This window comes from Rhinolophus hipposideros (assembly GCF_964194185.1).
Source record: "Rhinolophus hipposideros genome assembly, chromosome: 24".
In the NCBI taxonomy this organism is placed as follows: Eukaryota; Metazoa; Chordata; class Mammalia; order Chiroptera; family Rhinolophidae; genus Rhinolophus; species Rhinolophus hipposideros.
The window spans coordinates 1,181,684-1,193,279 of NC_138070.1; the positions used below are offsets into that span (position 1 = coordinate 1,181,684).

The 11,596-nt window shown below is 53.5% G+C and overlaps 1 protein-coding gene across 12 annotated transcripts in view; it reads left to right on the top strand.

Moving 5' to 3' along the window:
• The window catches only part of RIMBP2 (RIMS binding protein 2), a 144,275-nt gene extending 136,703 nt beyond the window's left edge, over positions 1 to 7,572 (top strand). For 7 of the 12 annotated variants that reach the window (XM_081036378.1, XM_081036375.1, XM_081036368.1 and 4 more), the window contains 4 exons: positions 1,732 to 1,835; positions 2,864 to 2,935; positions 4,162 to 4,296; positions 6,225 to 7,572. In XM_081036378.1, coding sequence (XP_080892504.1) covers positions 1,732 to 1,835; positions 2,864 to 2,935; positions 4,162 to 4,296; positions 6,225 to 6,413 — 500 coding nt within the window. In that variant the 3' untranslated portion in view covers positions 6,414 to 7,572. Of the gene's footprint in view, positions 1 to 1,731; positions 1,836 to 2,863; positions 2,936 to 4,161; positions 4,297 to 4,788 lie in introns of all 12 variants that reach the window. The other 5 variants (XM_081036372.1, XM_081036370.1, XM_081036373.1 and 2 more) reach the window with 4 other exon arrangements.
• The last annotated feature ends 4,024 nt before the right edge of the window (positions 7,573 to 11,596 follow it).

Here is an 11,596-nt window from a genome sequence, read left to right on the forward strand (position 1 = left end):
GACGAGCGAGAACCGCAACGATCTTTAAAGAACAAAACCTGGTTGTGAGACTTCCTATCACTTCATCCTAAGGGAAGCAAGACAGGTGGGATTGGGAAAAGGACCAGCACACAGTCAGTGGGACAGAATGGCCTCCGGAAACAGACCAACGCTTCTCAGCCAACGGATTTCAACAAGATAAGCAGGCAATTCAGTGGGAGGCCAGCAGCAGCTGCTGACAACCAGATGCCAGGAAGGGATCTCAGGCCATCCTCAGACCATATGAAAAAAATTAACTCAAAATGGAACAGTGTCTTTAATATAAAAAGGAAGACTATGAAACTTCTAGAAGAAAACATAGGCGAAAACTTTGTGATGGTCAGACAGCGGTTTCTTTGCTAAGACACTAAAACCATGAGGCATAAATGGAAAAACGACTGATGTTGGATTTCATCCAAATGAAATAGTCCTGAGCTTAGAGAGAGACCATGAAGAGCATGAAAGGAGAGCCACAGGCACGAAGGTCTGCCAGTAACGCAGCTGAGGAGGAACTTGTATCTGGAAGACACAGAGAGCCTTCTCCCAGCCACAGGAAATGGAACCACCGCGGACCCGGGTGGGCAGGAGGCCGGGGGCTCCTTCACCACGGAAGACGTGTGAACGGTAAAGAAGCATCCAGAAGACCCTTCACCTCCTCAGCGAGACACAGATAAAACTGACGGAGACCCACACACACCCAGCTGGGCGGGTTCTTAGGAAGCGAAACACCCAGCACTGCCCACAGTCCCGGGGACAGAGCTTCACACAGAACGCCATCCGTGCGTGATTACGGGAGCCTGACCCACAGGAGTCGCTGGTAACAGGTGCAGCTCCTGCCGTTTGCCTGGTGACGCAGGAAACCAGCGGGGCGTCCGGATGGCGGCATTCTCCTCACCGGGGAAGACAGCGTGAACGCTGACAGACCCACGGCACCAACGGGCTCAGACGCATCCTCTGAAGGAGAGAAGCCAGCCTCTCAATTCTGCCTTCTGCCCGACTCCACTGAGACCATGTTCCGGAAAAGACCAAAGTACGGGGACAGCAGACAACTCAGGGGTTGCCGGAGGGGACAGTGATGGAGCGTGGCGGCACTGGGGGGCGACGGAACTCGCCGATTGTCGTGCTGGTTCTGTGACCGGGTGAGCTGATCAGACCGCACAGAAGGGCACGTCAGGAGAAGTGGACTTGGTTGTATAACAGAGAGAACGTGTGCGTGGTCACTGCCCCCTTCCAGAAGTCAGACTCGTCCCGTCCTGGGACACGAGCGCGCTCAGGGCATTGTAGTAACCGTCCGGGGAAAGTCTGCGGAGTGTCAGGGCGGCCTGCCTGGGCCTGGAGGTGTGCTGCTTATTCCTTTTAAATTTTCCCTGGGGGATATTGGGGAGCAGTGTGCTTTCCCAGGACCCATCAGCTCCACGTCAAGTCATTGTTTTCAGTCTAGTTGTGGGGGGCGCAGCTCACTGGCCCCTGTGGGAATCAAACCGCTGTTATGAGCTCTGCGCTCTGACCACTGAGCCAGCTGGCCGCCCTCTGCTTATTCTAAATTAGGGCAAAACGCCCTGGACACGTGGGCCCAGGCTGAGTGCTGTCGCCAGAGCCTGAGCATGGGAACTGGGAGGGGGGTGTCTGGTCCCAGCGCCCACGTAGCAAGGGAGGGGCCCGCTGCCTTTGCGGTGACCTCATGATGGCTCTCTCGTCCCGTGGTGTGAGCAGAGAGGACCAGGAGCAGTGGCCGGCAGCCGTCGGTGTGCACGCGCAGGATGGTGGCGCTGTACGACTACGATCCGAGAGAGAGCTCACCCAACATCGACGTCCAGGTACCGCCGGCCGCCAGCGCTCTGCGGACACGGCCACACCCTGAGCCTTGTCCCTGACGCTCCTCACACACGCTTCAGCCACTTGACCCAGCCTCTCAGCCTTCTCGGGGACGGGCGTAGGGGGGCTTGAGGGCCAGTAAATGGCCGGCAGACGCTAGGGGCAGCCTGCGGACGTGCTCCGGGCACAGCGGGCACAGCGGCCCAGGGTCCCCATGGTGGTGGCCCAATAGCGTCACCCTGAAGAGAGGACTAAAAGCCCACCGCCAGGGTGACAGGCAAAACAGGCAGCCCCCGTGCTGCAGGCGGGTGGGGAGATGGGGCTGCGTGCCTGTGCCACACCTGCCAGGGCTCCGTATCCTCGCCCCGGGGACGCTGGGAAGCTGTGCCTTCGGGAATGAAAGATGGGTTTGCACCCATGTGGCCACTTTCTTAGCGCGCAGGGTGGCCCCAGGTGGCGGTGCCCAGTGTCCCTCTGAGCCAACAGGTGAGCGGCGCCCGGCCCCCAGAGTCCTGTACTGGTTGGCCCCGTGCAGGACCCGCTGGCCCCAGACATGCATTTCCTGCCCTTGTGTTCGTTCATTTTTAGAGATCAAACCGCACTTTTTTGCACCCTCTGCTATATTTATCTGCCTGTATTGAGCCTGGAGCCGCCCATAGTGGGCACATAAATAGACGTTTAATAAATGAACAAAGACGTGTACGCTCAGTGAGAGGAGGCCTTTACACTGCGGGCCGTGTGCCTCGGGTTCCAGGTTTGGAAGCCCACGCGAGACCTGGCAGTGGTCTGGAGTCCGGCTGAGACGCAGCCACGGCGCCTTTTTAAGGGTTGGCCTTATTTTGATTTGTGGCTACTTTCAAAAGGCTATGAATAGAGGCTCTCATTAGCATTGTAGCTTTCTTCCTAATTTACCTGAAAGTCAATACCAAAACAATAAGAAAAAAGGAGAAATGGTTAGAGAAATCATGATTTTTAAACAAATACAACTGCTTTGTAAGGGAGAGAACCATTAACTGTGTTTCATCCACAGGCTGAACTGACATTTTGTACGGGAGATATTATAACTGTCTTTGGTGAAATCGATGAAGATGGATTTTATTATGTAAGTTTTTGAAACATCAAGAAGCACCCTTTTATTCATTTTGTATGTTTGGTTTTGCTCGTCTGCTCTTTCTTTGGGGTGTATCCCCAGGAGGGGGCTGCTGGGCTACATGGTTGTCCCATGTTTAGTTTTGTGAGGACCCGCCACGCTGCTTCTGTGGCGGCCGCACCGTTTCACTCGCCCAAGTGTGCCAATCTGTCCACGTCTTCACCCACGCTGTTCTGTCACTTCCTACATTGTGTTTTTGGCAGTAGCCATCCCACGGGAGGTGAGGTGGTGTCTTGTGGCCGTACATTGCGTTGCCCTGAGGGGCAGACATGGTTGGGCACGTTCTTGTGCGCCTGGTGGCCATGGTGGCCTCTCTGGGGAAATGGCCTATTTGAGTTCTTTGCCCGTTTTCTCTCGAGTTGAGGGAGTCCTTTCATGGCCTGGACGTTGCCCCGTGTCCGACCTCCCCTTCCATAGGCTCCTTTCCCTGTTGACCCCTGGGTGCGTTTTTTACTGGGACCTGGGAGGCAGCCTTTCATGCTGTCATCTCTTGACCTGTGAACACAGGACTCCCGTGCTGTCTGGGGTTGATTTGGACTTGGGTCTGTGCACTTGAGGGGCAGGTTAGCATTGGGGGTGGGGAAGAAAGGGCACCGTGGATGTGACTTGCTCAGTCAGGTGTCCAGTGGGCAGCTGGACCTATGGCTCATGTCACAGATATGCAAATGAGTAGAAAGGTCTGGAAGGAGCTGTACCAGTCTGAAGCAGTCGTCTCTGAGGAGGGGTCAACAGAGACTTCATTGTCCCCATGTCGTTCAGTGCTCAGCGAGGGTGGGATCCTGTGTGAGGTGAGGGGCGGGGCCGGGCAGGCCTCTGGGTGTGGCGGCTGTTGGGCCCCCACCTCGGGATGCACTCAGTCTCGGCTCCCAGGGCTGAGGGCTCTACACGAGCCCATCCCGGGGAGGGTTCCTACATGTGCCTGGTGCTAAGAATCGCCAAGTCCCCAGACAGGCCAGCTCAGGGGAGGCCCGGGTCCCCGCGCTCTGAGCAGGTCACCGAGGGTTTCCCACGATCAGGGCAGTCTGGAAACCCTGCAGTCCCTTCAATCCAACTGCTCTGCAACCAGAACAAACCACCATGCATCTCCACTCTGAGCCATGTTCCTTTACTTAAAGCAAGAAGTGGGGTTTTAGAAATACAGAGTAAATCACTCTCCTGCCTCCTGCCTGTGTTTTTAGGGCGAGCTTAATGGGCAGAAAGGCCTCGTACCCTCCAACTTCCTAGAAGAAGTGCCTGATGACGTTGAAGTCTACCTTTCTGACGCCCCGTCCCACTGCTCACAAGACACGCCGATGCGTTCCAAGGCTAAAAGGGTAAGCAGCCACCCTCAGCGCGTTTAACCCCCCCACTTGGCTACCGGCGGTCTCCTACAGTGTTTGCGCTGTTATTTTTCTATCTTGGACCGAAAAACACATACCCGACATTTTTTTCTCTGCCCTTCCATGGGGCCTGTGCCTAAAAATTCGTAATTCTAAACCTTAGTTTATTTCACAAAACGTGACCCTTTCCATTCTAATCAGCCCGCCTTTACTGGTAAGCAAAGGGACCCCAGCCCACCTGGTAGAGGCACATTCCAGTCTGGCGGAGAGGGGAGGGGCGTGGCCAGCCCTTAGGTTCCAGGCAGGAGGGCGATTCGCCCCGTGGAGGGTTCAGTGCTCTTACTAGAGACCAGAGAACCCCTCAGACGTACTGGAGGAGGAGGTTACATTCGCTTAGTGTCTCATTTTTATTTTATTTCATCCAGTTTTATATATTCTATTTTTATATATTTTTTTTTATTTCTTTGCTCATCTGCTTGGAGACAGAAGAAGAGTGTTCATTTCACACCTTAATCAGGCAGTGTACCTTCACGTAAGTGAGCAACCGAAGATACCTATAAAGATACCACCTTAAGCTACCTTAGTGGGCTAATGCGGTAGACTTACGTTCTCTGTGGGGCTGAAAAAAGGAAAAGAAATATGTCTCAAAAAAGCATTGCACCTAAAGAATCAGGATAGCACTTGGTCTGTTGTAAAGCAACTGAGTGTGTAGTGCAATGAATCGTTTCTCCCAGTCCTGTCCTCTGCAGTGAGAACATTTGAAAGGCCAGCACTGGGGACATATTTCTGACCAGGCTAATTGTGTGTTTACACAGTCTCCCAGGTCTACTCGTGCTTGAAGCTGCATGTTGCATTGTTAGCCCCTCCTGGAAAAAGCACAACCCAATCAAAATGTTTACTGTAGTCAATTACTTTGCAAAGCATAACTCGAGGTCAGGCCGAGGAGCGTGACCACGAGGTGACAAGCTGGCTCTGAGCACTGCCCGTGCTGGTGTGACAACCGCACGTGTTTTTCTGCAGCAGCCGAGCCTGTCTCACGAGGGCGCTCAGCATGTCCTCGAAGCACCAGGAGTGTTGTGAGCACAGATGCTGGTGGAGCTGGGCGTGCTGGCCTGCCCGTGCTGTACCAGGTTCTGGAACACGCAGCTCAAACCATCGCATTAGACGGAGTAGCTGGTATCTTCAGGTGGCTTTGGGTGCTTGACAGGTGTTTCCATTAGAGTCGGACCTTGATTTCAAGTCCAAGCCCCTTGCTTCTGTCATTTGCCTGCTGGTAATGAACACTCATGGGGAGTGCAGGTAGGCGGGGGGTACGGCCCTGGGCACTGCTGGGGAGGCATGGCTCTCTGCCGGGACACACACGTGCTCACTGGGGACACAAGTCCCACCTCAGTCACGGGGGAGTCTTGGCGGCAGCCACTAAGGGCCTTGACGCTTCCTTTGATTGTAATTAAGGTTCATTTTAGTTCTTTTTTTTTTCTTTCAACCGGTGTGCCATCTCCAATGTTTCTAAACCAGGAATACGCTCGACCACAGCAGGGTTCACAGACCCGAGTAGTTTTCAGAGACGACAAAATCCCCTTTAAGAACGTTCGTTCGCTTTTAAGATTTCTGATGGGTACTCGGCCAATTTTTCTATCGACCTAATTTAAAGTCACGTCCCCCACCCTGCTTTGGGTCTGAGTTGACCAAGTCAGTGGTTACCTAGCTTGTCCTGCCAAAGCACTGGCCAGCCCCTCCCCTGAGGACACAGACCTGGCAAAGCCAGACCCTCTCCCTCAGAGGCGCTGGCATGTTAGCACTTGGAAGAAGGAACGACCACCCTTACCTTTCCTGGCGGGCCACGGGCATGCGGTGTTACCAAGTGGATTGGTGTTGCTGGCGCTCACGCACTCAATAAACTGTCACAATGTACGTCCCAGGTCCCTCCTGAGGGTGCAGGTACAGCAAGGACAGCGCCATCCCCCACAGCCCACCTCCATTCGGGGTCACCTGCGTCACCTATGGGTACTGGTAGTCCTGGGAGAGGCAGGGAAGTCTCCTCGAAAAAGAAAAAGGGGCTGCTTTTCAGAGGCAAGAGACTCCTGCAAAAGCTGGGGGCAGCGAAGTGATTCATGCGCCTCCAACAACTTCCGCATCTGTCGTTGTCTTTAGTTCCAAACTAGGGCTTTCACGACGCAAGGACTTCCTAAAACCCATGTCCCCTGACACAGCAGAGAAGTGCTCTCTCTGCACCATCGCTTTACCCCACCTGCCAGGGCAGGGCGGCTGGCGCTCTTGCCCGGCCTGAGCCGTCCTCGTCATGCTGAGGTCTGTCGGCAGGTTGGCTCTCACAAACAAACAGGGGGCCAGTCACTCCTGGCGGCTCACCCCTACCTGTGATTCCAGTCTCTGCATTTGTCATCTGCCCTTAAAAGAATGGTTTCAGCCTTGTCCCTGTGCAAATGCTTCCCTCGTAATGCATAACTCACTCACCTCTGGTCTTGAAATTCCTAGTCGAACGGCCTTGGTGGGATTCTGCCTTATAAATGCACAGTGAGCTGTACGGTCTAATAAAGGCTTCAGTGTCTACGTGTGTGTGCGTTTAGTGTGCTCCATGCTCTCACACAGGGCTCAAACCGACCAGCACACGCTGAGTCTTAAGGTCCTGGTTTGACGTCCTTCACAGCCAGCCAGGCAGTACAGAACGTTTACTTACTCAAACCAGTCGAAACAGACGAGAGAAAGTAACCTGGTTTGGTAAATCCCACCCCTCCAACCTGCCAGAGAGCTAGTGACACTCCTTGCTGAGTGCTGCGTTTTGTGGCATGTGGATTTCTGTTCCTTTCATTACCTGTCAAAATGCCATAACAAATACTCAACAGTGAGTAGCACACAGGAAAAACAATCCCCAAGCATAAGTCCCACCACACAGCCCACACCGAGGCCCGACGGCTCCTTACCCCCCGTCGCAGGCACTGGAACAAAAGACTTACAGGGTCGCTGGGTGATGACGATTTTGTAATTCTTGTCCACTTGTAAACTTTTTATTCTTTATACACACTTTCCAGACTGCCTTTCTTTTGTAATTTATGGAAGGTTTATAAATGAATGACGAAGCTTCCCCACTTGTTTTCAACCACTAGGTTGTAAATTGTACTATAATAGTGTGTGGTAGCTCTATTAAAGGAGATTCCTCGATGTGTGGCTAAGAGCTGTGTGGGTGTGTGCATGTGTACAGTTAGTGTAAAACCTTTTATACAAATAAACTTGTTATTTTGTACAGAGCCACCTGCGCTGTCTTTGTGTCACACCTTTGTCAGGGCAGCACCTTGACCCCTGCTCCTGTCTATACAGGACAAGCCTGCGGCCCCGCCTGTTCTGGCAGCACTTTCTTCTAAAACAGTTCTGGCCTGTGTTGTGGGAGTCATTCACAAAATGCTGTCACTGGCATTGCGGGTGCCAACCCCCTCAGTGGCCAAAAACCAGGTAATGAGCATTGAGTCAGCATTTCTTGTGCACGAGAAACACTCCTGTGCAAGCAAGACTTTGAAAGTGAATGCAAACCATTTGTGGTGTCCCTTTGGCAACATGACAATTCAAATGGTCTGAACAGAGCTAAGCCAATGAAATGCAGCAGATGTGAGCCATCTCCCCAAACGCGAGGACTTTTCCTACAGTCCTTAATTATTTTAAAATTCTCTAAATAACAGGGTTTGTTCTATTAAGAGGTAAAACCAGCGTGCTTATGGCAAGATGAAAATATAATTCAAGTGCAAAGCTATGGAACTATCACAGCTGCTCCCTGATGTCATTCATGCTTGGAGAGGTTGTCACCTGCTGCACTTACACAGGAAGTGATGACAGAGACGCTCACTTCCACGAGGGACCTGAAACTAGACCCGGACAAGCAGGGTGGGGGGCGGCAGCCAGGGCTCGGGGAGGGCAGATGATAGGCAAAGGGTACAAAGTCCGAGGCATGCAGGGGAACAAATTCTGCAGCGTAAATGTAATGTAAAAGCAAAACAAAACAACAAGAAAAACAAATGCCAGATTAAATGGAATGTTTTAAATTGTTTAAAAATTCCTGTTTATAAGAAATTCTGATGTAAGAAATTAAAGTCTACACAATAGCCTGAATATACTTGACGCCACCACACACTTAAAAGTGGCTGAAATAGTAAATTTTATGTTACATACACTTTATCATAATAAAAAATAAGCTTATGACAATTTCTTTAAAAAAAAATCAGCAGACGTAGTAGGGACTAATGTTTCTGTAAATTTTTTGAAAACATTTACAAATTTCCCAACAAAACACAACGCAGTAACAAGCTGGACTCAGCTTTGGTGAATACCACTAAACACGCAAGGAATATACAATGCCAACTATATATAAATTCTTCCAGAAAAGAGAAGAAAAAGGCCCAAACTTAGGAGGTCAGCACTATCCTGACACCAAAACCAGTCAGACATCACAGGAAAACAGCAGAGCAATAGCATCATGAACAGAAAGTTTTTAAAAATCGTTCAAATATTAGCAGATTTAAGCCAGCAATATATATAGAAGAGGACACACAAGGCCCAACTATGGTTCATTCCAGGAATGAAGGTTGGTTTAACATTCTGAAAAGAAAAAAAAAACCAATGTATTTTACTGTACTAACAGAACAAGTGAGCAAAGAGCTGATCATTTCAATAGATGCAGAAAAAGCACTGGACAAAACTCAACGCCTGTTCAGGAAACCAGGAAAAGAAAGGAAGTCAGCTCCGCCTGGCAGAGTTAACCGCCATCACCACCCTTCGCGGTGCCGACCAGCCACCAGCCATTCCCCTTCCCTCAGAAACAGCATAGGGTGTCCTGGAGCTGGGTTCCGAGCCAGCGCGATAAGGAGAGAAAAGGAAAAGAAAAGCTAGAGCCTTGGGAAAGGAAGACATGACGTGACTATGGAAAAGGCTCAGGGATCCCTGCTATTCGAGCTGCTTGTGGCTGTGGCAAGGTGGCAAGGTGACAAGGTACAAGGTCAGCAAGCAACAACCAGCTGTATTTCTATAAGCCAGCAAGAACAATTAGGAACAAAATACAGCTCTATGTGACATAATGACAAAATGAAAATAGGTAATTAGTTACGTTAGCATCCAAACCACGAAACGGACAAATTTAACAAGACCTGTCTAAGACCTGTTCACTGAGAACATGGTAACCGCTGAGCGATCTAGCTAACTAGATCAGGCGTGTCTGAGTTTCTCAGACTCATCCATTGGATTCGCTTACATGTAAATTACACCTCAGTGAAGTCCGTTCCAAACAGTAGGAAGCAGTGGCCTGTAAGCGGGGTGAGAGGGAACGAGATGGGCGCTCACAGGCCCCTGCTGTGTGGAAAGAGGCATCTCCACCACCGCCCCAAGCTTGCGCCCTGGCCGATGGGAAAGGAGTCCATTGTGAGAGCTGCAGGGGCCCAGGACCCGCCCTGTGGGCCGTGCCTTCCTGCGGGGCCGTCTCCAGGCCGGGACCAGGAGCACAGGGCCTGCCCTGCCACCCTGAGACCCTGAGGCCGGGACTGCCCCTCCTCAGCGCTTTCCTGCCAGCCCGGGGCACAGCCGTGCACTGGACGCAGGCCTGGTGGGCGGGGAGCTCAGGCAGGGACAGGCCGGGCTGGAATGATGGTTTAAGGGAAGAGAAACAAGTGCAGCTGCAGGGGCCATGGGGCCCAAGAGGCTTTTGGGTTTTCAGATGGAAATAGAACAGCAGGCCCGCAGGCTGCTGGGGACGAACCCGGTGCCAGATAGTGAGCGGTGTGGTCCTAGAGCCACGTCCGGACAGGCGTCCTGTGCGGGGGCCACAGCACTGGGGGGGGGGGCGGGACATGGCCACGTCTCAGCCAACACCAGCAGGGTTCTGGGCCGCCGCGAGGGGGCGATAGGGAAGCTGGGGGCCAGATGGGCCTGCGGGCAGCACCCCGACTGTGCGTGAGTCCAGCGTGTGGCAGTGAGGCCTGGGACAGGCAAGCAGGTGGCCTGCACCGGCCCAGTGTGACTGCGGTGCTTTAGATGGGATTTGGGACAAAGTGCCCCGGATGGCGTGAGCGAGGCCAGAGCCAGAATCCTCATGGAGGAATGTGAGGCCGGTGTTCAGGACGACAGGAGGGAGGGGACCGGGTGCTGTGTGGGGTCAGCCGTGTGTTGGGCGGGCGGAGGGTGGGGAGGGGGTCTGGAAGTGTCATTGCAGAACCAGGAAGACACCTGCCCCACCTCAGACCCGGAGGACGAGGTGTGGGAGACGGGGGCCACTCGAAAGCAGAAGTGTCCCGGGAGAAAGCCAGCGTGCTAAAGCAAGCAGGTACGGGACCCGTCAAACAAGGGGTCGCTGATGCATGACCTTGGGTTCCAGAAGACACCGGTAAGTGTTGGGTAGAGCGGGTGTCAGGGCAGCCGAGGGGCATGGGGATAGGTGTGAACGATGAGGGTGCCATGGAGCCCTGCACTGTGGTAAGTCCGCCGGGTCCAGGGGCAGGCACGGGGGGTGGGGGGAGAGACGCCCGCCCGCAGTCAGGCCTCCTGCATGGGGGCCCACACAGCACAGGGGGCCTTTTCTTGTCCTCAGGAAGCAGCGGGACGGGGCGGGTGTGCTCGCTCTCTGAAAAGGTCCCTCACAGAGCTCTGCTGTCCTTGTCCCATCGTCAGCCATGCTGACGTGCCTTTAACAAGCAGAGCAACGTCCACTGGGGGCGCCATGCGCTGTAACACCCTGTCTTCCTTGGGGACCAATTCTTACCAACTCCCTGACGGGCCCCCCCTTACCCAACACCCCCTGGTGCCGTGCGTGGCAGGCCCCCCGACCAGGGCCGCGGGCCGTGGGTTCAGGACCTGCAGAAGACAGTGGGGTCTTGCCACAAGCACCGCTCCCTCCACTGGGGAGGCTGGGACGTGAACCTCGGTCCTCTGACCAGCCTGTCCCCCCAGGGCGCGTGATTAAAACCTAAGCAGAGGAAGACGGATCCTGTGTCAGTCACTCTGTCACTTCATCTACTTGAGGCCACGTGCCTGTGCACCTGCATTTGCCCAAGTGCCGGGCCAACTACCTGTGCTGGGCGATAGCTCACCTGGCCTCCTCTCGGTCGCCGTCGTGGGTCTGGCAGGAGCCCAGCAGTCTGGGATGTGTGCCAGGCTCCACCGGGGCCCTGCGGCCTAGGCTAAGTGACACAGCCGGTCACACCCCTCTTGGCGGAACGTGACCTGAACAGGCATTGTGTTCCTTGGGACCAGTCTGATACAGGGCGTGTATCGACTACTGCCGCTTTCCCAGAATTACCAC